General features: G+C 49.8%; 1 protein-coding gene across 2 annotated transcripts in view; it reads right to left on the bottom strand.

The window, feature by feature from the left end:
- Positions 1–26134, bottom strand: part of Slc35f3 (solute carrier family 35 member F3) — a 256842-nt gene that overhangs the window by 79155 nt on the left and 151553 nt on the right. The window contains exon 1 of one of the 2 annotated variants that reach the window (XM_045150223.1): positions 15501–15576. The exons of the other annotated variant lie outside the window; for it this stretch is intronic. Coding sequence (XP_045006158.1) covers positions 15501–15576 — 76 coding nt within the window. Of the gene's footprint in view, positions 1–15500; positions 15577–26134 lie in introns of those variants that run through there. 2 annotated transcript variants of the gene reach the window in all.

Raw genomic sequence — 26134 nt, 5'->3', positions numbered from 1 at the left:
GGGTAAGAAATGCATGTATTGCATTTTGCTCTTTTATTAGAGTTGAAAGAGGCAGAAGACCAAAGAAATCAATAGCAAATCAGTGTCCCGCAGTTTCCCACCCAGCCCCTTGGACTATTAGAACGTGACTAGAAGCACTGTTCAGGTTACTTCACCAGCTCTCAGCTAGCAGACCCTGTGTTTACGATCCTGCACTCTAGATGGTACTCTTTTAAAAACTACTTATTGACAACTTCCATGAATATAGGCAATACAACATGATCACAATCTGCTCTCACTACCCTAGCCTTACCCTCACTAGCCCCTCTCCACTGAATCTCTTTTTGAGAGAGAGAGAGAGAGAGAGAGAGAGAGAGAGAGAGAGAGAGAGAGAGGGAGGGAGGGAGAGAGGGAGGGAGGGAGGGAGAGAGAGGGAGGTGTGTGGGGGGTGAGAGAGTGAATGGACACACTAGGGACTTCAGCCGCTGAGCAAGAACTCCAGGTGCATGCGCCCCCTTGTGGCACATGTGTGACTCTGCACTTGCGTCACTGCGTCTGGCTATGTGGGACCTGGAGATTTCAATAGGAGTTCTTAGGCTTTGCAGGCAAGCTCCTTCACTGGTAAGCCATCTCTCTAGCCCCACTGAATCCCTTCTCATTTCTAACTAGTCTCTCTTCTATTTCCAGCCATCATTTTCCCCTCCTATGACGTAGGTCTCACGTAGGTAATGTCAGCCACCGTGCCCACTTTGTACTTGGATGACAGCATTGCACGTACTCCTCCCCTTCAGCTTGACATTCATTGTCCCCGAGCCATGGAGGGTGTGACAGAGATGCCTCGCTTAGTGCTCAACACTCCACTGTCACTTCTTCTCAGCACTATGTGAGTTTTGTGTCACCTCAGTGGCCACAGCCGTCTGAAAAGTGAAGCTTCTCTAACCAAAAGCGAGCCTAGACGCTACTCTTGTACCAGCACCAGCGTTTCAGGGAGCGATGCAGAGTGGGTCACGAACCCCAGCCCAGCGCCGGGCCGGCAGGTGTGCCTGTGGTCTCACTGCCTGTAGATGCTACCTTGCTATTTAACCCATCCAGAACTGCTGCGAGACGGCAGTGGGCTTCCCAGCGCTGATGCTCATTGGCTTCCGCTCAGCCTGTTGAGATGAGGGCGTGCACCTGGGTGGGTGTGTGCACACACATGCGCACGTGTGCAGGGGAGCATGCACGGTGAGAGTGAACTACAGCGGTGCCGAGGGTCATGCTAAGCTCCGTGTCAGGGTCCTGAGGGTGCCAGGCAGCTCCTGATGCCCACGGCACCTCTAGCAGGGTCGCCTCCTGCAGCTATCTGCTATGAGGGACTTAGAGAGAACGCGTTCATTCTGGTCAAGCGCAACCCATTCCTAGAGGTGCAGCGTGACCAGCTCAGCCCTCAGGGCGCCAAGGCGAGTCCTTCACCCTGCGAGCTGGCTCCCCTGGGAAGACACTGGGCTTGGTGCATGATAATGCAAGATTGGTAGAACAGTTGTTCTCTTCTGAAAACGTCCATAACATGGATCTTTTTACATTTCCAAAAGAATACAACTTTTTCTTTCTTTTTTTTTTTTTTTGACAAACTTCCCAAGAGCAGGTGAACCTTTGCAAATACCTTCCCAGGAAGCTCCTCTGGGGACAGTCGTCTCCTCAGAGGAAGGGACCCAAGGCCCTGCTGGTACGGCCCATACCACCCACAAACAAAGCAGGCGTCGCTATGCGGGGACTGGGAGCAGAGGCCACCCAGCTGACAGCTACACTGACCTATATATTCACTTCTTACAGCCTTACTGAGGAATAGTTTCATAGCATGAATTCACCCACATGAGGTATACAGTGAAGACATTCTTTTGAAACAGGGTTTTGAGAATTCTTGCCCAGGCTGACATGAAACTCACTCTGGAGCCTGGACTGGCCTCAAATTCATGGCAATCCCCTTACCTTAGCCTTCTGGGAGTTGGCACTGAAGGTGTGTGCCACCATGCCCAACTCAGCTCATTTTTAGAAAACTTACAGAATTCTGATCCCATTATCATCACATAGATTTAGACTGTCTCCATCACATCAAAACAAATCCAATATTCACTTGGAATCACTCTCTGTTCTCATCCTCAACCACAGCTAATCATGAATTTGTTTTCTGTCTACAATTTGCACATTCTGGGCTTTTGTAGACTGCTTTGCAGTGCATTCATGTCCTAGCAGGTGCCAGCAGCTCGCTGTTTTATGGGTGAATAGTACTCCACTCAATAGCTCTACCGCGTCTGTTATCTCCTCGTCTACTGATGGGCACATGAACTTCTTTCAGTTTAGGACCTGCATGGAAAATGTTACAACATTCCCATCTCAGTCGGTGTGACTGTATCTTGATACTTCTTTTGGGTAGACTAGTTAACTTTGTGATACTCATCAACCTACTTTTGGGCACAAGGCAGGCATAACTCTTTACTAGAGCTTGGCTTCCTGCAAATGGCAGCATTTACAGTGTCCACACCTTCCAAGAAAAGTGCCTCTGGTTCCGTTCTGCTAGGACACAGTGGAGAGCTGCTTAGAGGGCTTGAACTGCCTGTCATTTTCCTTTGAATTCCCAAGGAAAGGGTGATGCATAATTCACCATTTATTGACCATTGTTGGACACACTAGCCCAAGACCAGGCCAGCAAACTAAAGGACTCTTCTGAAAGGAAGACCTTGGAGAAACACTTTCTTTCATGTTTGCAAATGTAACCAATCCCCCACAGATGCACTTGGAGCTTCATCTCATCTATTCATTAAGAACATCACACACTCAGATCTGTGATGATCTGACCTTTCATCAAGCAAGAGTGTGTAAGAAATAAAAGGAGAGCCGGAGAAGAGCCTGGCACCTGTATCAGGTCACTGCATGGCCTGCGTGTTCCACAGCAAGCCTCATTTCATTTCTCCCAGCCCATCATACCCACATCACGGTGCAGGACCATCCATGTGGATTCCCGGATTTTAGGTCAAAAACTCCTCCCACTGTTATTCGGGTCCAAAGGTCCTGGCATATTCCTGGCCCTGGCCCCAGGAAGGGATTGAGAACCATGGGCAGTTGAAGTGGGACACTAACCCTTGGCAAAGACGGGGAGGGAGATAAACTAGCGAGCACAGCAAGCTCTCCCAGGGACACCCCGGATCTGTTTCCCCTTATGCTGGTGGCAGTGAATGTTCATTCCTCTGCACACTGGACAGTTGAGGCTCTGGAAGCCACTCCTTCAAAATCACAAGTCAGGGAGTTCCTGGGATGTAGTGCCAGCCCTGGTGTGTCCAATGCCAAAGCCCCTGCGAGAATGAAGAGCTTGACCACCTCTCGTGGTTTCAGCTTGAGCCAGGCCTTGGTGTTGAACACGCCAGTCCGAGCCTTCATCACTGAAGAAGGACTCCAGGTTTCACCAAGGACGGAAGAGCTTGAGGGTGTGTGGGGCGCTTGGCTAAGATTTCTGTCTTGGGTATGACAGATCGATGGTGCTACCCTCAACTTCGTAGGCTGAAGCCTATTGTCACTGAAGATGGGGTCTTGCAGAAGTAAATATGGTTAAAGGAGATCATAAGGATCATCTGGTAGGATTAGTGTTTTGTGTGTGTGTGTGTGTAGGTATGCATGTGCGAGGTGTGTATTTGGAGGTCAGAGGATGACTATGGTGTCAGCCTTTGCCTTCCACCTTGTTTGAGGCAGGGTCTCCAGTCTCCTCTTACTGCTGTGCTCATCAGGCTAACTGGCCTGTGGGCTTCTGTGGATCCTCTCGTCTCTGTCTCTCATCTCACCATGGGAGCACCGGACTGTACCCGCACACTACTGCATCTGGCTTTGTGTGGGTTCTGGGGGTCCGAACTCCGGTCCTCATGCTTGTGCAGCAAGAACTTGACCCTCAGAACCATCTCCTTACCCCTTTCTCTTCGTGCGTGTGTGTGTGCGTGTGTACGTGTGTTATGTACGTGTGCATGTGATGTGGAGGGCAGAGGACAACCTCATGTGCCGTGCCTCAGGAATGCCACCAGCCTCTTTTCAAAGCAGAATATCTCATTGGCCTATTTACCACATAGGCTAAACTGGCTAGCTCCAGGGATTTTCCTGTCTCCGCCTTCCAGCCCTGGGGTTATCAGTGTATGGCACCGCACCTGGCTTTTTATTTTGTTTCTTCAAGGTAGGGTCTTGCTCTGCCTGGGCTGACCTGGAATTCACTCTCATACTGGCCTCCAACTCACAGCCATCCCACTCATGCCTCCTGGGTGTAGAGATCAAAGGCAGGTGCCCAGCCACACCTGGCACTTTAAGTGGGCACTGGGATTGAACTCAGGTCTTCATGCTTGCAAGGCCACCACCTTACCCACTGAACTCTCTACCCAGCCCCGGGATTAGTGGATGTTCTTACAGGAAGAAACCCCAGAAAACTCACCCACTCTCTCTCTCTTCACACGCACACATACAGAAAAGAGGCCGGGTGAGGACGGAGTAAGAAGGCAGCCGGCCGTCTGCAAGCCAGGGAGAGAGCCCTCATCAGAACTGTGTGAGCACTGCACTGCGTGCCTCCAGCCTGCAGAGCTGTGAGAGAACAGAAACTGCGTTTAGCTTTCCCGTCTGTGGCAGAAGGGGCTCACAGCAGAGCCCGCGCTGTGTTCACGGAGGTGTGAGACATGGACCCAGAACCACCACGTTGCTCTGGGGGTGACAAGCCCCACGGGGCACAGCATTCATTTTGATGACCTACAAGGAGGAGAAATGACCACACTGGGTCAGAAATAGTAGAGACTATGACACAGCTGTTTTCCCTCTTGTGAACTGTTCAGAAATTACTGTGAGGTGATTCTTGGAGGCAGTGTGTACAGAAAGGCTTCAATGAATACATTTTTTAGGTTTTTACCAATTTTATTAACATTTTGCACTGGAAACGTATCCCTGGCAAGGAACAGCTGGGCACTGACTGAAGGCTGCCTTGAGGGCAAAGGGCAGCAGGGGTTGTGGGTACTGATCTGGGCCCCCGTGGCCATTCTACCTAAAACAGTGTGAGACCTGGAGTTAGCCGCCTCCCTCCAGCTCTTATTCCTGCTCTCGTTAATTCCAACTGCCAACTTGACTGAGCTGAGAGACTCCAGGGACAGCCCTAAGGCCCACCTCTGGGTGGCCTGTGAGGGTGTCTCCAGAGACCACCAGATCATGACGAGCCTGTTCAATATGCCGTTTTATCCACTGACTGATCTATACTTTGGATGGACTCTCTGGAGGTGGTGGAACGGCAAGAGGTGGCTCTGGACCAAGGTCACAGTTTACCAGGTGTGTATTCCTGGGAGCCGTATCTGCCCTGGCCCTTTCCTGTTACTGTCCCCTCCTACTTCCTGTCCTCTACGGGACAAGCAGTGCGCCCCACACGCCCCCACGGCCATGATGTTCTGTCCCACTCAGTCCCAGAATCAATGGAACCAAGGACCGTGGACCAAACCCCAAGACCACGAGCCAAAGTAAATTGCTCTTGCTTTAAATTGTTCATCACATAGTCTCTCACAGTGACCAGAGAAATAATGAATACAACCACCCTCCGATGAGCAGACTCCTTGCTGGCAGGTCCACGTCGCCTCCATTTCCTCAGAGGTCTCTGGATAACTCTCAAATGGTGCAGTGAGATCACCTCAGGCACTGGGCTTAGGACAGCCCTGTGAGGACACGGCTCGTGGCCAATTCCGACTTGTGAGAGGCTGACTGGTGTGAGCGGCTGGAAGCCGGGCTGTCTCTGCCTGGGGAAGAGTCCGCGTCTGCGCTCAGAAAGGAGTGTGTTGCGGCGCTTGGCCCGAGCATGTGAGCCCGTGGAGATCAGTGCTAATCCACATGCCCTGCTAGCCACAGCCTGCCCAGCCTCTGCCAGCCTTGCTGTGCCCTGCATGCCTCTGCAGACCTGGCAACAATGGCTGCATCTGGTTACATCCCTTCACTGCTCGTGGCTGGAGAGCAGAGCTGGTCTGGACACACACACTCACACAGACTTGCTCCTTCCTCTTTCCTTGTTAGACACTCAGCATTTCTGGACCCTTTGACTTCTTCAGGGAGATGGCATCCGGGTTGTTGAAACTCTCAGGGCAACTTTGGTTTGACAAGTGGGCAGATCATATGAAGGACTGCCCCCTGCCCCAGGAAGAGCCTGCTCCTTGCAGTGTATAGGCCCTTCAGGAAGGGGGACCTGGCCGATCATACTGGACATGGCTGTGTTGGCTTCATTCCAGGCAAGGTAACTCATCCTCTCATTTTGGCTGGAGGGACTATCAGATGAAAATGAATGACGAATAAAGCGCAATTATAACTGGTGGCATGGGGCACTTCACATTTTATCATGAACTGAAAATGTTGTTTTCTCAAACTTCCTGCCTGTTCTCAGCAGTCCTTGGCATCAAAAGGGCAAGACTGAACCTGCTCTGTAAAGGATCAGAATCAAGTTGGCCTTATAGCCTTGAACATGACCTTCCATGCTTAATCTCCTACCTACAGGTGAGTGTTGTGCATTAGTGGAGGTAACACAACTGAGTTTACCTTTAGCACCCAAGTGTGCTTTTTCCCGTGTGTGTGTGTGTGTGTGTGTGTGTGTGTGTGTGTGTGTGCGTGCGTGCACGTGCAGAGGCTCTGGGACAACTCAGGGGCGGTCCCATTTTTACTGAGCATGGTCTCTCATTGCCCTGGAACTAGCCAAGTAGTGTAGAATGGCTGGCCGGTGAGCTCCAGGGGCCTGTCTCCACCTCTGCAGTTCTGGGATTCCAAGCACGTACCACCATGTCTGGCTTATCTTACATGGGTTCTGGAGAATGATTTCAAACCCTCATGTTTGAAAGGCAATGAGTTTACTGACTGAGCTGTCTCCTCAGCCCAGCACTAAGATTTTAGCATTAAAAGAAATTAAGCCTGGTGTGATGGTGTACGCCTTTAATCTCAGCATTTGGGAGGCAGAGCTGGGAAGATCACTGTGAGTTTGAGGTCACCCTGAGACTAGATAGTGAATTCCAGGTCAGTCTGGGCTAGAGTGAGACTCTACCTCAAGAAACAAAACACAAACAAACAAACAAAAATGACCGGCTATCCCAGACATAGCTTACTTGCTTCTCAGCTTCTCTTTGAGATGATTCAAATTTCTCTGAGCCTGCTGCTCAAGATTCATGGAATTGGTTTGACTCACACAGCAGGTCTTTCTACTCCATGCTCAATGATCACAACCATCCCCCGAAGTACACACACATGGACATATGCACAGATACACACGGACACATGCTTGCACATGCTCTCAGTCCCCTATGATCCCCGCCTCAGTCCCTCAAAGCTCACTCTTCAGCTATGGCCAGTGGAGGGCTTTAATCAGATTTGCCCACCTCTGCTAATGAGTGAGCTTAACGCACTCGCGGCACGTTGCTGATCAAAGAGCCGATGGAAGACTTAATACAGGAGGAGAGAGGAGGCCAGGCCCCGAGAGGAGAGGCAACCTGTCTGATACATGAATTAGCAAGTGGGAGAACAGGAAAGGAAGACTCGTGTTCCTTCTTCTGGACCCTTCCCCAGAGCTGTGAGATGCGTTAACCAGTGGGAAAGTCTCTCGCCAAAAAGGCTTTTAAGAATTAAATCTCTTCTTGGCTCTCTCCACAGAGCTATTCTGAACTGGTTCCCACCTCTTCAAGCCTCCAGTCCCCATCCATCACCTTCAGCAGACTTCACTTCCCACGTCACAAAGACCAGGCTCCGGCGCAGGGCCCCTGGCTTCCACCTCTGCCCGCCACCGCCCCTGCTGCGCCAAGCCTCAGCGGCCCTCCTGTCTCCTGGCGCGTTCCTCCCGAGCCCTTCTCTGCCATGCCAGTTGTCACCTGGCTCCAGTGGCAACTGCCCAGTGTTCTGGAGCCACCCCCATGCCCTTCCCCCTAACGTGGCCCAATTTCCCACGCTGCTCACAGCTGAGCCCCTTACAATGTCCGGCCAGCACCTGCCTTCTCTCTCCAAGTTAGACAACTCACCCTTGCCATCTGGCTGGCTGGCTGGCTGGCACCCACTTAAAACTTTCTGTAAATTTCCCTCTTCTGGCAAGCAGCTGACACATCACTCGCCCTCTTCCTTCATTTTCTGCCCATGGTTTCCATGGCGCCATTATTATCTGGTTCTTTGGCCCAGTTTTCAGATTTCTTTTCTTCCTCCAGTATCTCACATACGAGGTGGACAGCAGGATTCCGTGTCCACGTGCACAGTGGGAACTACGCAAGGGACGCTGTGAGTGCCGAACCAGGCAGCCTGGGTCAAGGGATCATGGCAAGCAGGAAACCATGTCAATTCTGACCTAAGCCTTTAGCCTGGGCCTCAACGGCCATAGTAGCTTCCTTTTTGTCTCCTCTAGATTCAAATTGGCAAACTTGTGTATGTACGCATGTTCATGTGTGTGTGGGTATGCACGTGTGTGAGTACCCATGCACATGTATGGGCACATGTGTGGAGGACAGAAGTCAAGGTTGGGTGTCTTACTTGATCACGTTCCATGTTACTTTCCAAGACAGGGTCTCATTAAACTCAAATCTCACTGACTGGACTAGACCAGCTAGCCAGCAAGTCCCGGGGACTGTCCTGCTCTGCCTTCACAGCAGCGGGACTACAGGATTACAGGTGCACGTGGCATTTTATGTGGGCACTGGGGATCTGAAATAAGATCCTCAAGCTTACATGGCAGGCACTTTACCCACGGAGCCATCTCCCCAGCCCCCCAAACATATTTCACTGTAGCCTCAAAATGATACACATGTGTGCTTGGACACACACACACACACACACACACACACGCACTCTGAACTAAAACAAAAGGATCTTATATCAACTGACCCTTATTACACTGGTTTGCAGTATTAATTCCCCTAAACACTTTGTCGAGGAGCATTTGTGGCTGATGGAGCAGAGTTCACATTCAGTCTGAGCTGAGGTCACCTGTCACTTTCTCAGATGCAGATGTTGCCTTTCTTCTTGTCTTGGCTCCCTGCTTCAATCTTCTCTCCCAGTGAAGCACAGCAATCAGGGTGCATCAGTGTCTGCCTCAACCTCTCTCTCGCCCTGCTTCTTTACTGAACCCGCGCTGTGGTCCCAGCAGCCTGGGCCATTCCACCTTCTCCCAGCTCTCCTAGGCGATGAGGCTCTCTGTATTGGAATGTTGTCTTCCTCGCTCCCAAGTATGATGGCCAGGGGCCAAGGCCACAGCGCTTTCCATGACCACACTCCCAGGAAAGGCAATCCAAGTGCCTAGATACTGATCACCTTCACCTGGTGAGAGGAACCTGGGGAAGGTTTTTGGGCTGGGGAGATGGCCCAGCAGTTAAAGGCACTTGGTTGCCAAGCCTGCTGGCCCAGGGTTCAGTTCGTTCTCCAGTACCTGTGTAAAGCCAGATGCACAAGGTGGCACATGCATCTGGAGTTAGTTTGTAGTGGCTAGAAGCTCCAGCAAGTCCCTACTCTCTCTCTCTGCTTGCAAATAAATATAAAAATATTTCAAAGAATAAAAATAAAAAGTAACTTTCTTAAGAAAAGAAAGGCCTGTGGCCACATCTGGGCTTTGTAGGAAAGAGTCCTGTCGTATTGTGTCATCTCGTCAAGAGGAAGGTAACGGTAGTGAGAGCAGAGCCTTGCTGAAGTGCCTCATTATTTTATACATTCATGGAAGTAAAAAAACAATTCAACAGGTATTCTTTACCTGTGTGCGTTTCCGACATTTCCCACTTGTCTGGAGACTAAGTTTGGAGCAGGGTTGTTTTTTGTGCCTCTTAGAATCCTCAAAAACATTTGTTTCAGTTGCTTGCACATATTATAGATAGATTTGGCCAATACATAATTGACTTTTGTCTCTGAAAGTTCTGGCCTAGGATTAGCCAAGATTTGTATCTTTGGCTACAGGGACACTCTTGTCAATTCATTTCTCAAGAATCCATTCAGATTGGGTCAATAGCGCTGGATCTACAAATGGTATGATAACTAACATTTTTCAGTATGAGCAAGACCTTAGCGTTGTGGTTTGAACAGAAAACGTTCCTGTGGGCTCATGAATGCTTGGTCCCAGTCGGTGGCACTATTTTGGGAGGTTCTGGAAACCTTGGGAGGTGGGACCTCGCTAAAGGAAGTGGCGTAGCATTTCTGGCTACTTCCCAACTCCCACTCTGCTTCCCGTGAACAGTGATGGGAACAGCTGTCTTACACAATGACATCCTCCTGCTGGGGTGCATGGGCCAAACATCCATAGGCTGAACCCCCTGAAATCACAAACCTATGTAAGCCCCTCCTCCCACATAAGCTGCTTCTGGTCACAGCAAAGCAAAAGTAACTATCACACCGAGAGGCAGAGATGAGTGAGCCAGGTGACTTCACGTCAGAGTCACTGGGTACGTGGCCAGGAGACACAGGTCCTGAGAACCCGGGCTGCGGTGTCACACCCAGGAACACACCGAGCTCACTGAGTAGCTACTCGGTGCCTCAGGCTGATGCAGCTCTCATTCTTCCTCAGGTGAAATGTGGAAGTGGGAAGGTCACCTGCACCGGCAGACAGGCCCCTCGCTTCCCACACCCCTGACCTTGTGTAAACAGTCCTAACCTGTAAAGTCAATAACGATGCTTAGCCTTGCCTTGAGGGGCGCAAAGGCAATGGGAAAAGATTCCACAAAACAGCATGGTAGGCATTCCTTAACAAAACTATTATTCTAGGCCCAGCATGATGGTGCACACCTGTAATCCCGGCTCTCAGGAAGCTGAGGTGGGAAGACCATGCATTAAAGGCTAGCCTGGGCTACACAGCGAGACCAGGCCTCAAAAAACCAACTAACCACGCTGGGCAGGGTGGTGCACACCTTTAATCCCAGCACTCAGGGGCCAGAGGCAGGAGGACTGCTGTGAGTTCAAGGCCAGCCTGAGGCGGCAGAGTGAATTCCAGGTCAGGCTGAGCTAGAGTGAGACCCTACTTCAACTCCTGCCCCTGCCACAAAAAAAAAAAAAAACAACCACCATAACCACCACCACCAGCTTCTCATCAAACCAAACAAGAATCACAATAACAAAGCCCCACAACCACAACAAAAACTATTATTCCTATTGTAACGTCACCCCAACTTTACACAAGAAAAATGATTCCAGAGAGCTTTAATCACTAGGCAAAATCACCATGTGAGGGTTGCCACTAAACCAGCCTTCTAAAGCCTTCCCTGTTCCCACCGCACTGTCTGTAAACTCTCAGGGGACTTCACTGTACTGCTTTCAACTATTAATTCCCATTGAACACAATTTCATTGAACATAAATTAGCTGATTGTGAGTATAGATGATTGTAGTAATTGCTGTTCTGATGGAGATGTGCTACTGATCAATATTCAGCATCTTCTGTTAGGAAAGCCAGGAAAAGAATATGAAAACAAGAGATGTTATTAGAGATGACAGAAGCCTCAGCCTGGCCAAAAGCCACTTCTTAAGCCTCAACTCCTACCAGAAACCAGCCCCACTCTCCTGGCTTTTCCTGGCCAAGCCTGTGTACACGCTGTTCTTTCTGACTGAAGTAGCGTCTTCCCTCTGTGCCTGACACGTTTTCTCACATCCCCCAGCCTCTGTGGTAACACCTCCTCAGGACGGCTGCCTCTTGAGAAAGTCCTCTTCTCAAATGATCTGTTTCTCAGAAGTTCCTTTCTCCTCAAGAAGTCTTCTTCCTCACAGGAGCCTCTTCCTCAGAAAGTCCTCCTCTTCAAAAGGACTCCTCCTCAGAAATGCCTCCCTTAAAAGGCTTTTAAGACCTTCTGTCAAAAATGCCTACTCAGGGCTGGAGAGATGGCTAAGTGGTTAAGGCACTTGCCTGTGAAGCCTACAGACCCATGTTTGACTCTCCAGGTCCCATGTAAGCCAGACGCGCAAAGTGACACAAGCGTGCAGGGTCGCACGTGCACGCAAGGGGGCGCACGCATCTGGAGTTTGACTGCAGTAGTTGGAGGCCCTGGTGCATCAATTCTCTCTCTCTCTCATGAAAAATCATTAAAAATGGCCAGTCTGTTGGGCTTGCTTCAAAAAAAAAAAAATAGGCATCCTCAGAAGGACTTCTCTTTAGGAAGGCCTCCTTAAAAGAGCTTTACAAAAAGGCTCTTTAAAAGGCCACTGCACTGGGATAGAGAGAGATGGCTTAGTGGTTAAGCGCTTGCCTGTGAAGCCTAAGGACCCCGGTTGAAGGCTCGATTCCCCAGGACCCATGTTAGCCAGATGCACAAGGGGGCGCATGCGTCTGGAATTCATCTGCAGTGGCTGGAGGCCCCGGTGCACCCATTCTTTCTCTCTCTCTCGGCCTCTTTCTCTGTCTGTTGCTCTCCAATAAATAAATAAAAATAAACAAAAAAAAATTTTAAAAAGGCCTCTGCACTGAAAGACTTCCTCCTCAGAATTTCTCCTGAGAAGGTTTTATGAAAAAGGCTTCCTCCCAGAAAGATCTCTTCAGGACTTTTCCTCAGAATGTCTTTCTCCTCAGAAGGACTTCTCAGAAAGGCTTCCTTTCAGGGCTGGAGAGATGGCTTAGTGGTTAAGGCGCTTGCCTGTGAAGCCTAAGAATCCTGGTTCGATTCCCCATTACTCACATAAGCCAGATGCACAAGGTGGCACATGCATCTGGAGTTTGTTTGTAGTGGCTGGAGGCCCTGGCGTGCTCATTCACTCTCTGTCTCTCTCAAATAAATAAATACAAATAAAATATTTTTAAGATGCTTCCTTTGAAATGCTTCTTCCTCTGGAAGACTCCCCCCTCTTTAAAACTTTCCTTCCCAGAAGGCCTACTTCTTAGAAACCTTCCTCCTCAGTAACACCTCCTCAGATTGCTCAATTTTTGGTTTTACTGTGACATTTTGTTCTTAGTGCTATACCAGAACTTTCTACCTTTTATTCAATCATTTCTCTATCTGACTATCTCTTTCTGACTGAAATTTCAAGATAATGAAGCTGACATTGTTCATTTCTGCATTCTCAGGGCCTTGCTCAACTATCACAGGAAAAAAGGTACAGATGGATAGAGTATGTGTTGAGTAAATGAAGTCAGCTTGCCCATATTCCGGTGTTTGAGTTCAACGAAGCACTGCATTTTCTATTTTGGTTTTATATGTACCACATGGCTGTTGCCTCCCCTTAGATGACACACTCCACAAGCTAATAAATATTCCTTGCCGGCTGCATTCCATCCTGTTGCCTGTCTGCCACTCACGTACAAACAGCCCCGGTGTGGAGACCACCTTGCCCTGTGCATAGATGGCAAAACAATGATTCAACACTTCCGAGAAATGCACACAGGATGCAAATGGTTTTGGAAAAACAGATCAAAACTTAAGCTGAACAAAAACACCAAGGAAAAGATCCAGATTTGGGGGGGGGGGGGTCACTCTATATGAGCTTAGGCATAGGAAAGACTAGATTTGTCAGGCCCTGGCCTGCAGGCTTGGACTGAGATCCATGCAGGTCTCCCAGCAAAGAAGGAACCTGGGAGCAAGTCAGCAATTCAGTAGGTATTTCTCTACCCCGTGCCACACATGCAGAGCAGCAAGAAGCTTGTCCAATAAGCCAATCGGCCACTGGAGGATGAGCCAGGTATACAGGTAAGCGCCAGGTCTTCTCACTCTCCTTTGCCTCATTCCATTCCCCAACAGTCTGCTGAGGGAGGTTGTGTCTTTCCTCCTTTACGGCCAAGGAAACTGAGGTCCACTGTTCATGATGTCCACAAGCCTTACTGTATAATGGACAGTCTTGATGGCCAATCTTCATTCAACACACTTTGCCACCATTCACAGACACGTATACGGAAATGCCCATGAAGAAGGAGTCGCCTGTGTCCGTGTGAAAGGGGACCTGAGCTCACCCCGAAGCAGCCCGGTAATGGGAAGGGGTGTCTTCATTTTCAAACTTCCAGGGGTGGTCGTGGGGACCACCTGTGCCTGCTCTACCACTCACTTCAGAGGCTATCTCACTCAGCTCATGCAGCACCTCTCCCAGTGAGCTCGGACCTGTCCTGCCCAAAGTGGGCTAAGGGTGGCCAGGAGGCTGCCCTGGTGCTGTACAGAAGAGCCAGCCTGCCTTACTCCAAGGCGGAGGTGATATCTTGAATGAGTGGACACTCCCAGCTTCCCCAAGGAACATAACTAGCCAGTCCTCCCCTCCCCAACTCCACGTGTGCACAGGAGACCTAGAAACTCTACCACCCCTGAGAAGATCTTTCTGTTAACTTCTGGTGCAGACGACCAGTGCCAAGCCTTTCCTGAGACTAGGACTGCAAGGGAGGAGACGGCCACGGAAAGACAGAAAATGATGAAAACAGTGGCACACAGACATTCTGAGACCCGAGGATTCAGGATCCCATTCCCACGTCACAGCTGCTGGCTGGAGACCTTGGACCCGTCTGCCTGCCCCTCTGGTCCTCACGTGCAGATACTAGAAGGGCAAAGGCAGGCCTCTGGGGAGACACCAAACTGGGAGCAGCTAGCCTGGCAGCCTGTCTCACCCCAACTGGTCCTTGGACTTAAAGCAACAGAGACTCACAGGTGAGCTGGAGGGACCTCATCGGCCAGCAGAGGCCCCACGTACAAACCACAGTCTTTTGGATACACAGCTGCCTTAGTCAACGAGGATTTGGATGGGGGTTGCTGAGCCGAGAACTGGGGGCTACTTCTTCCTGCTGGCCAGGTTGGTCAGCTCTAGGGAGTTAGCCCTTCCGCAGCTGTCCCCTAGAGGACGAATTAAGCACCGAGCTTAATTCACTGACCCCTTCCTATTGAAAAGTGAGGTCCCTTTCAGGACAGCAGAATGGCAACGTCTCAATAAGGCATTACCACCCCCTCTCGTTCTCTCTCATCCCTGCAGTTCCATGCTGAAGGGACGGAGGACATGCAAGGTGAGGATACTTTCTGGGGGCGCCCACAGACGCCCTCTCCTCCATCACCCTGAGAAAGAACATGTTTATAGGTGTGTGTGTAGGGGGGAGTGCCCTCACCTGCCAACCCCGCCCATCCCCATGGCGCTGGACAGGGGTCAGGGCTGGCTTCGGAGCTGGTAATGGTGTCCCTTGTCCAAGCTTCCACCACCCGTGGGCAGCATGTCTGGGTGCCTCCGGGGGTGGGGTGCAAGAGACATATTCCTCACCCTAGCAGAGGACAGAGAGAGAGAGAGAGAGAGGGAGAGTGACACATAGAGACACAGAGAGGTAGAGAGAGGTGCAGAAAGACACGGAGAGAAACATGCAAGAGGCTTGTTTCCCATCGAGAGAGAGAGAGAGAGAGAGAGAGAGAGAGAGAGCTTGAGAGGAGCGCACTGGTTAGCCCCTGGTCGCCCTCTCTGCTGCGGGCATGAGCCTGGGCACTGGCAGGGAAGGTGGCGAGGGTGCAGAGCCTCCAGGTCCTCCCGGATCCCCGCACTGCGGCTCGCGTCCCCAGCGGCCGCCCCCGCCCCGCCCCCGCCCAGGCACCTCCGGGGGCGTCGGGCCGCCGTTACCTTCCACTTTGGTGAGGGTCAGCACGGGGCTGTTGCAGGCGCTGAGCGGGGCCACCCGGGCCGAGTGCTTCTTCATGGTGAGCCGGCCGCCTGCACGAGCGCCGCCGCCGCTCGCTACATGGTGGGGCCGGGGCTGCGCGCCCGCCCGCCCGCCCGCCCAGGCCCTCGGCCTCCCGCGCCGCCCCGCGCTCCTCCCGCGCCCTCCCCGGCTGCGGTGGCCGCGGCTCGGCTCACTGCGGCGGCCGCCCCGCCGCGCGCATCCCCCGGCCGCGCCGCCTCCGGCTCCGCGCGCTGCAACTCCAACGTCACGGCCAAGTGCGCTCCCACGCCCGCCTCACCTGCTCCGCCCCGCGGGCCCGCCCGGCCCTGCCCTGCGCTCGGCCCTCCCCGGGGCTCCGGCCCGGCCCCGACTGCAGCCTCAGCGCCCCCCCCACCTCACCCCACCAGCCCCTTCGCCGAGCATTGCGGGGAGACCCTCGGCGGAAAGTCCCCAAGTTTTTAACCAGCTGAGCCAGGCAGGTGCTTGGCTCTCCGTCTGGCCCTGGGAGGACCAGGAGTGGCACACAGGAGTGAGAAATACGGAAAGGGATCTCCAGTACTGGCAGTGGCTTCTTAGGGGCTTACAGGCAGATCACTGTCTCTGGACCCAGGGCAGCTCGGTTTGGGGGCGGGGGGAGGCGAGGAATAAAACCCAAAACTCGCAGTAGCCAAGCGACCACCAGGAAACAAGGATGCAGTCTGCGGAGGCCAAACTCCTGGGAAGTGAGACCAAGTCCCAGGCTCCTACTACATCTGCCTCTTTGGACGTTTGTTTCTGGAGACACCAGCCTCACTGGGCCCCGCTCGCTCCTCAGGACTATGCGCTACTGGCCAATGGTGTTTGTTGAAAGGCAGCGCAGGAAGGGGCTGGGGAGATGGCTCAGCCCTTAGAGGCATGTGCTTGCAAAGCCCACTGAGCCAGGTTTGAGTCCCCGGTGCCCACGCAAGGCCAAGATGCACAAAGTGGCTCATGTGTGTGCAGTGGCGAGAGACCCTGGTGTGCCCATGTATTCCTTCCCGCTTATCGCAAATAAATGGACATTTTCCAAAAGCAGCGGGGTACGCCCTTCAGCGACCACTGAGTCTAGAGAGGGTGCTTGCCGTTTTCTGTTGGGCCCTTACAGTCCATCATCAGGAGTGCCTGCTCCACCAGCTTGCAGGTGGGACTCACAGGGCTCCTGCAGCCCTAGAACTGACCGGCTCCAACTAATGGGCTCTCATGCACTCTTGCCCAAACCTCAGGTCGTGTCCTTGGTCCATTGGGGAATCTGACTTAAGGTGGGGTTGTGAGTGTGTGTGTGTGTGTGTGTGTGTGTGTGTGTGCATGCCACAGCACACTTATGAAGGACAGAGGACAACCTCTGGGGTGGTTGGTCCTCACCTACCTTCAGGCTGAGTCTTTCTTGGTTCACTGCGTGTTTGCCAGGACAGCTGGCCCGGGGGCTTCTGTGGCATACTCCTATTTCAGCTTCCCATCCTGTGTAGGGATTACAGACACCCGTGCCGTGTTCAGCTTCTTGCGGGTTCCAGAGCCGTGAACTAAGGTACAATTGCTCAGCAAGCACCACCCGCTGAGCCATCTCCCTGGGTCAAGGTGGGTTTTCTGACCATTCATTGCTTTCTCAGAGTTCCTGAGCCTGTCTCAAACTCATGTATGATGTCTCATGTATCATGTATGATGTCATTCTCATCCCATGTACAGGTGACCCGGTCGGTACCCTGACACATTAGGATTCCTGTGGCTAGCCACCGAACAGTGATTTCTGGTGACATTCACCTGCATAGCCCCAGGTGTCTGGAGGAAGTGGCTCCTATAAATATCTCTCCTAAGGTTCTTTACTTGTCCTCTTGAACAGTCATGATGAAGAGAAAGGCCAAGTCTCCAAGAGGCCGAGGCTTCTCAAGGGTGACACCCCCCACTGCATGGGAGGTTCCTGGGCCCCGCAGAGCCCTCTAGTGGCAGCTCCTGCGCTCTGCACCTCTCCCAGAAAACTTGTACCCAAGCCACAAATGTGAACAAGCTACAAGAAAGCCATTTCCTTCTTTGGATATAAGCTTAAAGCAAAGATAATTGAACACCATGTTTTATTTACTTACTTATTATATATATATATATATATTATATATATATAATATATATGTATATATATATATATATATATATATATATATATATATATAGAGAGAGAGAGAGAGAGAGAGAGAGAGAGAGAGAGAGAGAGAGAGGGGGGCAGAATGAGCGCACCAGGGCTTCCAGACACATGTGCCACCTTGTTCATCTGGTTTACATGGGTACTGGGGAATTGTACCAAAGTCCTTAGGCTTCACAGGCAAGCACCTTGATCACTAAGCCACCTCTTCAGCCCTCAAATGCCATGTTTTCTTCTTTTTTATCTTTTTTTTCAAGGTAGGGTCTCACTCTAGCCCAGGCTGACCTGGAATTCACTATGTAGTCTCAGGGTGGCCTTGAACTCATGGCGATATTCCTACCTGTGCCTCCCAAGTGCTGGGATTAAAGAAGTGCACCACCACTCCCTGCCTGTATTTTTTTTTTTTGTGGGAGAAAAAGAGGTTTATTTTGGCTTACAGGCTCAAGGGGAAGCTCCATGATGGCAGGGAAAACGATGACATGAGCAGAGGGTGGACATCACCCCCTGGACAACGTAAGGTGGACCATAGCAACAGGAGAGTATACCAAATAATGGCATTTGGAAACAGGCTATAACAACCATAAGCCTGCCCCCAACAATACACTCCCTCCTGGAGGCATCAATTCCCAAATCTCCATCAGCTGGGAACCTAGCATTCAGAACACCTAAGTTTATGGAGGATACCTGATCAAACCACCACAACAGGTGTGCCTCCAGCCCTGAGCAGCACTAGTGGATCAGCCAAGCTCTTCTGAAATCCAGCCTCCAGCAGGGGATGGGCACTCTCCCTGGCCAGGCATCAGCTCTCCATGCTCGGGGTTGACTTGGCCATGCAGCGGTAACTCTCCCTAGGAAGAGTTCATGAAGTCTGGTCCTCAGAGCAGACCAGGGACGGTGCTCTGTGTGTCCTCTCTCGACAACAGGTGGCATCCCTGCCTGTATTTTTGAAAGAGGCACTTTTGGTGTGTGCACATGTGTTGTGTGTGCCACAGCAGTGCACTTGAGAAGCTCAAAGGACAACTTGGATACCAGTCCTTGCCTCCCATCTTGTTTGAGTCAGGCTCTCTCCTTGTTTACCAGAGTTCACCAGGCTATCTGGCCCATGAGCTTCTGGAAAGATCCTCCTGTCTCTGCCTCCTTTCTTGCAATAGGCATAATCGAATTACGTATCCTCATGGTAGCATCTGTCTTTATGTGGAATCTGACCTTAGGTACCAAGGCTTGCATGGCAAGCACCTTATCCACTGAGTCATCTCCCCTGGCCCCCTTTTAAAAGGATCTTTTCTGTTGCAAAATAATACCTGCATGTGCTTCACAAATCTCATCAATACATGTTTTTATAGATATGGTAATGGTAATTAAAGCAGCCCACAATCACATTACCCATTTCAAGCACTTGCAATGTATTAGAAACTGTGTTAAGTGTTTTTCATGAAGCATTTCATTTTTTACTTTCCAAATCTCTGTAAGGCCATGCTACCACACTTTATAGGTGGGGGAAATGAGGCTAAAAGAGATGAAAGATAATACCCTAGATTATCCAGTAACTGAAGTGGCAAAATTTAAATTTAAAAAGTCAAAGGCCTGCACTAATAACCACTATGTTATTCTTTTATATGTTGTAAGTTTAAAGTGAAAAAAAAAAAAAACCCGAACCGTTCTAAGTCAATGAGAGATGTATGTCAGGTAATCTGTAACTCACAACCTCACATGTGGTTTAGATAGAGTTCATGGTCCTCATCCCTCCTGGAGAGCCTGGCTGGCGCTTGCGCATATCCTGGCTGCCTTCAGACTTCATGTTGGCCTCTGAATACTTGTTCTATTGGGCAAGTCATAACAAAAAGTGTTCAATAAATACTTTCCTGCTTTAAAAATGTACCTCCTATTTCTTACAATGTTTGGTTTAAGTCAAACAGTTTAAGATGTTGTTAACTGCCCTATAGCTAACTTCACTCATTAAATAATTATAAGCCTTTTTGATCTGAAGAAACTTTTGGTACCTGGGAAGTCATCACTTCCTCCCATCTGTGATCTTCTGTCAAAATTCTGTTGACGGCTGTCATCTCAACCTCTTCCCCTTAACCAAAGGCCCGGGGAGCCTTTTCAGTCTTGCACCTGCTGGGCTCACCTCTGGCATCCTTGTGCCCTCTTTTACCTCATGTTATAACAACACACGTCACCCATGACCCTCCCACCTCAAAGTCCCATGAAGCTTCTTCCCACAACTGGTGCTCTGCCTGCCTGGCACTCTCTGAGGGTGGGGACACCTGTGCCATCTGATGAGGACCTTGTGTCAGTGGCTTTTGTATTACAGTGACCAAAACACATGACAGCAACAGTTAAAGGGAGGAAAGGCTTGTTTTGGCTCATGGTTTCAGAGGGTCTGAGTCCATTACACTGGGGAAGGCAGGGCTGAGTGGCTCTGTGGTGGTGGGGTGTGAGGCGGGGACTGTCCAATGGCGGCATCCCAGGAAGAAGTAGGGACCACAGGAACCAGGGGACGGCGTAACTGTCCAAGGCCTACCTTTAAAGACCCATGTCTGCCAGCCAGTCTTCACTTCCCAAAGGCTTCACAGCCTCCCCAAACAGCACCACCAGCCTGGAAACAAGTGTTCAAAACACGAGCCTGTTGGGAACATTTTAGAATTGAACTGTAACAGACCTACATATAAAAGCTCTCAAGGGGTTGGAGAGATGGCTTACTGGTAAAGGTGCTTGCCTGAAAAGTCTAAGGACCCGTGTTTGACTCCCCAGATCCCCCTTAAGCCAGATGCACAGGTGATTCATGCACAAGGTCACACATACACACAAGGTGGTGCATACATCCCGAGTCCTATTGCAGTGGCTGGAGGCTCTGGCACGCCAATTCTCTCTCTCTCTCTCTCTCTCTCTCTCTCTCTCTCTCTCTCTCTCTCTCTGTTGTTCTTTCTCTTTCTCTCTCTCTCATTAAAATAAATAAAAAGCTCTTATGAAATTATCTTGGAGATTAGCACTGTATTGATGCATGAATACACATTGTATTTTGACAATTACAATAAGTTAAAACTTCATCCTTGGGCTGGAGAGATGGCTTAGCAGTTAAGTGCTTGCCTGTGAAGCCTAAGGACCCCGGTTCGAGGCTTGATTCCCCAGGACCCACGTTAGCCAGATGCACAAGGGGGCGCATGCGTCTGGAGTTCGTTTGCAGTGGCTGGAGGCCCTGGTGCACCCATTCTCTCCCTCCCTCCCTCCCTCCCTCTCTCTCCCTCTTTCTCTGTCTCTTTCTCTCTCTGTCGCTCTCAATAAATAAATAAAAATGAACAAAAAAAAATTAAAAAAAACTTCATCCTTGACTTAAGGTATGATAGCCTAACTTGGGAATACCTAGAAAAGTTGTCAAGTTCCCCACATAAAAAGTCCATCTCTCAAAGGCCAGGATGGTGACGCACACACCTCGGGTCGCAGTGCTCAGGCGGTGGAGATAGCAGGACAAGGAGCTCAGGGTCATCCTCAGCTACATAATGAATCAGAGGCTAGCCTGGGATACATGAGACCTTGTCAACAACGGCAACAATAACCACTCCCCTGAGATTCCCAAGTCATCAACAGAAACAACACTGCACCAAGCAGCATCCACATCAGAGGATGGGTCAGTTGACTTCAGCTCTCACTCCTCTATGGAAGGTACTAGCATCTGAAAGGTAGGACTGAATGCCTATCTGTTAAATTTAGCATTACAAATCTGTGTGTGTGTGTGTGTTATTTATCATGCTCATATGGGTACACACATGTGTGCAAGTATACAGGCATGAGTGTGCAAGTGCATGTGAAGGCTGGAGCCAATACCAGGGGTCTTCCTCAATTGCTCTCTACCTGGTTTTGACACAGGATCTCTCACTGAACCCAGAACTCACTTTTTTCGGCTAGACTAGGTAGTCAGCAAGACCCGGATTCCTGTCTCCAACTCTCCAGTGCTGGGAGTACAGGTGTGCACCATCATGCCCGGCGTTATTAGATATAGTGCTGGCAAATCTACACTGAGGTACCCATGCTTACACCGCAAGAACTTTACCAACTGAGCCATCTTCCCAGCCCCTGTATTATTGGATGTTTATCTGAAAATGAAACTGGGGTGACTGTGCAGTTAATATCCATTAAGTAGTTTTTTCTTGTGACCTACAAATGCACAGTGCCACGCTTGGCTCCTCAGAGCCCAGCACTGGTCTCGCTGTACTTGGGATGAGGGAACGTCTGCTTTCTCTCCTTCGCTTTAGGAGACTTTGTCTTCAGCCCCTTTTCTCCTTTATCTTTTCATTGAGGTGGTTGAGGAAGGGGCAGGACCTCTGTTGCAGTCACCTGCTCATTGCTGGGACAAAACACCCAACCAAAAGCAGTTAATGGGAGGAAAGCCTTTTATTTTGGTTCACGGTCTCGAGGGGAAGCTTAATGATGGCAGGGAAAAGTGTGGCATGAACAGAGGCTAGACATCACCTCTGCCTCAGCAGGTGGAAAAGAGCAGCAGGAGTGTGAGCCAAACTCTAGCAAGGAGGAGCTGGTTATAACACCCCAAGCCTGTGCCCAGCAACATACCTCCTCCAGCAAGGCTCCCAAACCGCCACCAGCTGGGGACCAAGAATTCAGAACACATGAGTTTATGGGGGGACATCTGATTCAAACCACCACAATCTCTAATGACAATTTGCAGTGGTCTTGCCTGTTACACAGCAGAGTCCTGGGTCTGTGTTCTCAGCACTTCTACCTGAACACTGAAATTTCTGAGCACAACAGAGCTCAGCATACATCCTCTGCAGCACTAACATGCCAGCTGCATGAATTCTGCTCCCTGCCTCTCTCGTGCCCTGTAGGACAAGAAAGGAAGAAGAAGAGTGACAGTGAAGCAAGTTGTACCCTACAAAGAGAAGGCACAGCCATGTTCCTTCATCAGACCCTATCTGGGTACCCACGGTACCAGAGCAGTCTGTTGGGGCTTTTGTACAGTTTCACCATCCATAGGAACCACAGGTCCATTGTGTTTTTTTTTTTTCAAAATATTTATTTGTATATTTATTTAGGAGAGAGAGAGAATAGGCACACCAGGGCCTCTAGCCACTGCAAACTCCAGACGCATTCACTACCTTGTGCATTTGGCTTACGTAGGTACTAGGGAATCGAACCTAGGACCTTAGGCTTGGCAGGCAGGTGCCTTAACCACTAAGCCATCTCTCCAGCTCTACAGGTCCATTCTTTTTTTTTTTAAATATTTTTTTAAATTAATTAATTAATTAATTTATTTACTTGAGAGTGACAGACACAGAGAGAAAGACAGATAGAGGGAGAGAGAGAGAATGGGCGTGCCAGGGCTTCCAGCCTCTGCAAACGAACTCCAGACGCATGCGCCCCCTTGTGCATCTGGCTAACTTGGGACCTGGGGAACTGAGCCTCGAACCGGGGTCCTTAGGCTTCACAGGCAAGTGCTTAACCGCTAAGCCATCTCTCCAGCCCTACAGGTCCATTCTTGATCCAATACAGAAGTATGAAAATGCTTGCAGTTCCACCTGAGGATTCTGCTTGCTGGGGTTGAAGTGGTTCTTGTGATTCCCCTGATACTGTTATAGACAAGCTGTAGGAAGCTGGGATGAACAGCCGACCAAACATGGTTTAATGGGAGCAACAGGATTAATTTCAAGTTTACAGATCCAGGGAGGTTCCATTCATGGCAGAAGAAGCTGGCTCCCCATTTATAATCCAAGTAGAGAGAGAAACCACCCAGCTGTCAACAACACCCAAAAGCAGCAAGCACAAACCAGCAGTAAGCAGGATCCCTAGAACTCAGACCTCTCCTTTGGGCTGGAATTCAGATCCATCCCCCAAACATCTTTGGGCTAGATCCCAGGACCCACCCCCTCAGTGACACCTCCTCCAGCCAGGTGGCTGCAGACCCAAGTTACAAGCTTTAATAAAACACCCGACTCTATGGGGAACATGCATTCAAACTCCACAGAGACCAACACAGAACTGAAAAATCCTTAAGCAACAGCCAGCAGCTTAGCATGAGCTCCGACTTTACCAACTGGAAGTGGCCACTTGGAACCGAAATCTCCATCACTCTGGCTCAGGTTTCTGTCCTGGGCCTGAGAGGGTCAGACTCCATGGGCAGCTATACCACGTTTCTTACTCTCTGCACAGCAACTCAGCTTTTCTGGTGCTGGGGTGAAGCCCAGTTCCTAGTGCCTGCTAGGCAAGCACTCTGCCACTGAGTTATGGCCCCAGTGGCAGGTCATTTTCAGCTATTGGGCTCTATGGAAGATTTGGTTTTTAAGAGGTAGCAGAAGCCAAAGGGAGTTTAGTAAACCATAAGCTAAATAATGTACCAGATCCTATTAAACCTTAAAATCTGACATGCATGCAGTTGTCCCTCTAGAGGAGACAATTGTCACAGCTTCAAAAGATCTCAAACCAGAATTTGGGATATGTACGAAATGCTTGTTTCAAGTGTTTATCTCACTGTTTCTTTTACATACTCAGAAAAGCATTTGAAATTTATCAAAAATTCTATTAGCTAGGCCCAGTGCTCAGATCTACAATTCCCACCACTCAGGAGGCTGAGGCAGAAGGATCCTAGGGTCTATTAGGTCAGCCTGGGATAGAGTAAGTTCAAGATCAGTTTAGGCAATTCAATAAGACTCTCTCTCAAAATAAAAAGTAAAAAGGGGGACTGGAGAGATGGCTCAGTAGCTAAAACATTTGCTTACAAAATCTGAAGACCCAGATTCAATTCCCTAGTACCCACATAAGGCCAGATGCACAGAGTGGCACATGAGCCTGTTATTCATTTGCAGCAGTAAATGGCCCTGGTGTGCCCGCCTTCTCTGTTTGCAAATAAATAATAAAATAAATTAAAAGGTAAAATGAAGACCAGGAATATAGAGGCCTTGCCCATGATGAGTGAGGTCTTGGGTATCATCCATGATGCCCCCTCCCACATAATTATGCACTGAGGTTTTCCATTTATGAATCAGCTATAGATTTGAAAAATTGAGAAAAATAGTTTGATATCACAACCCTTACATACAAATGTGCATGCATATACATATAGGCACATAGATAATGTCACATGTGTAGGTGCGCATACAGTGTGCATGCATGCACAAAACATATATATAATAGTTGATGCAATATCACCCTTTCCACATTATTCTATTCCAGACTGTCCATCCTATTTTTTTCTACTTGCTCACTGCAAAACAAAGGCTGACTGCAGTCAATGAACTGGGCTTTTTCTGGTGTACTTGGAGATCAAAGCCCATGAGGCATGAGAGATATTGTTAATAGTTGTATTCAAGGGTTGCAGAGATGGCTCAGCCATTAAGGCACACACCTACAAAGCCTAAGGACCCATGTTTGACTCCCCAGATCCCACATAAGCCAGATGCCAGATGTATTAGGTAACAAACATATTGCAAGGTCACACATGTGCACAAGGTGGCACATGCATCTGGAGTTTGATTGCAGTAGCTGGAGGCCTTGGCATGACAATTTTTTATTCTCTCTCTCCCTACCTCTCTTTCTTACATGCTCTCTCACATTGAAAGAAAAAGAAAAGAAAAAGTTATATTCATGGCAAGTCATGTGAAGACTTTTACTTAATATGTTCAAAAACATACAAAGTTTTAAATCCAGTAAGATTTTGACTAGTGGGGAGATAGACCACTTGAAATAATTCACTGTGAAATATAAACAGTCTCATGACCTCCACAGTATTAAACAGCAAGAAAAACAAAATATTATGGTGGTTACCAGTACTTAAAAAGTCACTTAAAGAGACTCCAGGAACCAGATCAACTAGCGCACATCATTCACAGACTTTCAGAGTCTCTGAGGGTGACTCCTGCGGGTGACAGAGATGGGCATGTCATCACTGGGCAGTCATTACCTCCTCTGGCATGGATATGAATACTCTTTCCAAAAATTCCAAATTCAAGGGCAGGAAAGGAAACAAGAGCCGCCATGCCGAACATTCAGTGACCTGCCCTTGCCCGTACACACCTTTTCCTTTTTTCCAGGCAACCACCAAGTCAGCGTGAATAGATACGCTTATGGAGTCACATTACACTTCCTTCTCTTTCTCTAGGGACAAACACCCAGGTGGAAGGACTCTAGCTGGAAGAAAAAGCCACTGAGAGGTGGGACCACAGAATGTCCTCACTGGGCTTCCAAGTAGATCCCCTGCTCCTCCGGATGCCCTGTGGCTGCTTCATGGTTATCAGACATCACCTGGCCTTGGGGTTGAGCTGGAGCTAAAAACAACACTCCCCCCCCCCCCCGGCCGCCATGATGGGCCAAAGCAAAGACATGGAGACAGGAGCTGGGGGTCTGCAGGCTTCCTTTGTGAGTCCCAGCCAGGGGCCCAGTCTGCTCAGGGGCCACACCAGGTGGTGGTTCTCTTAAGGGCAGAGCCACATGTGT

This window comes from Jaculus jaculus, chromosome 5, assembly GCF_020740685.1.
Source record: "Jaculus jaculus isolate mJacJac1 chromosome 5, mJacJac1.mat.Y.cur, whole genome shotgun sequence".
Lineage (NCBI taxonomy): Eukaryota > Metazoa > Chordata > Mammalia > Rodentia > Dipodidae > Jaculus > Jaculus jaculus.
The sequence above is the reverse complement of the archived record's forward strand: the minus strand, read 5'-3'. Positions and strand labels throughout refer to the sequence as shown.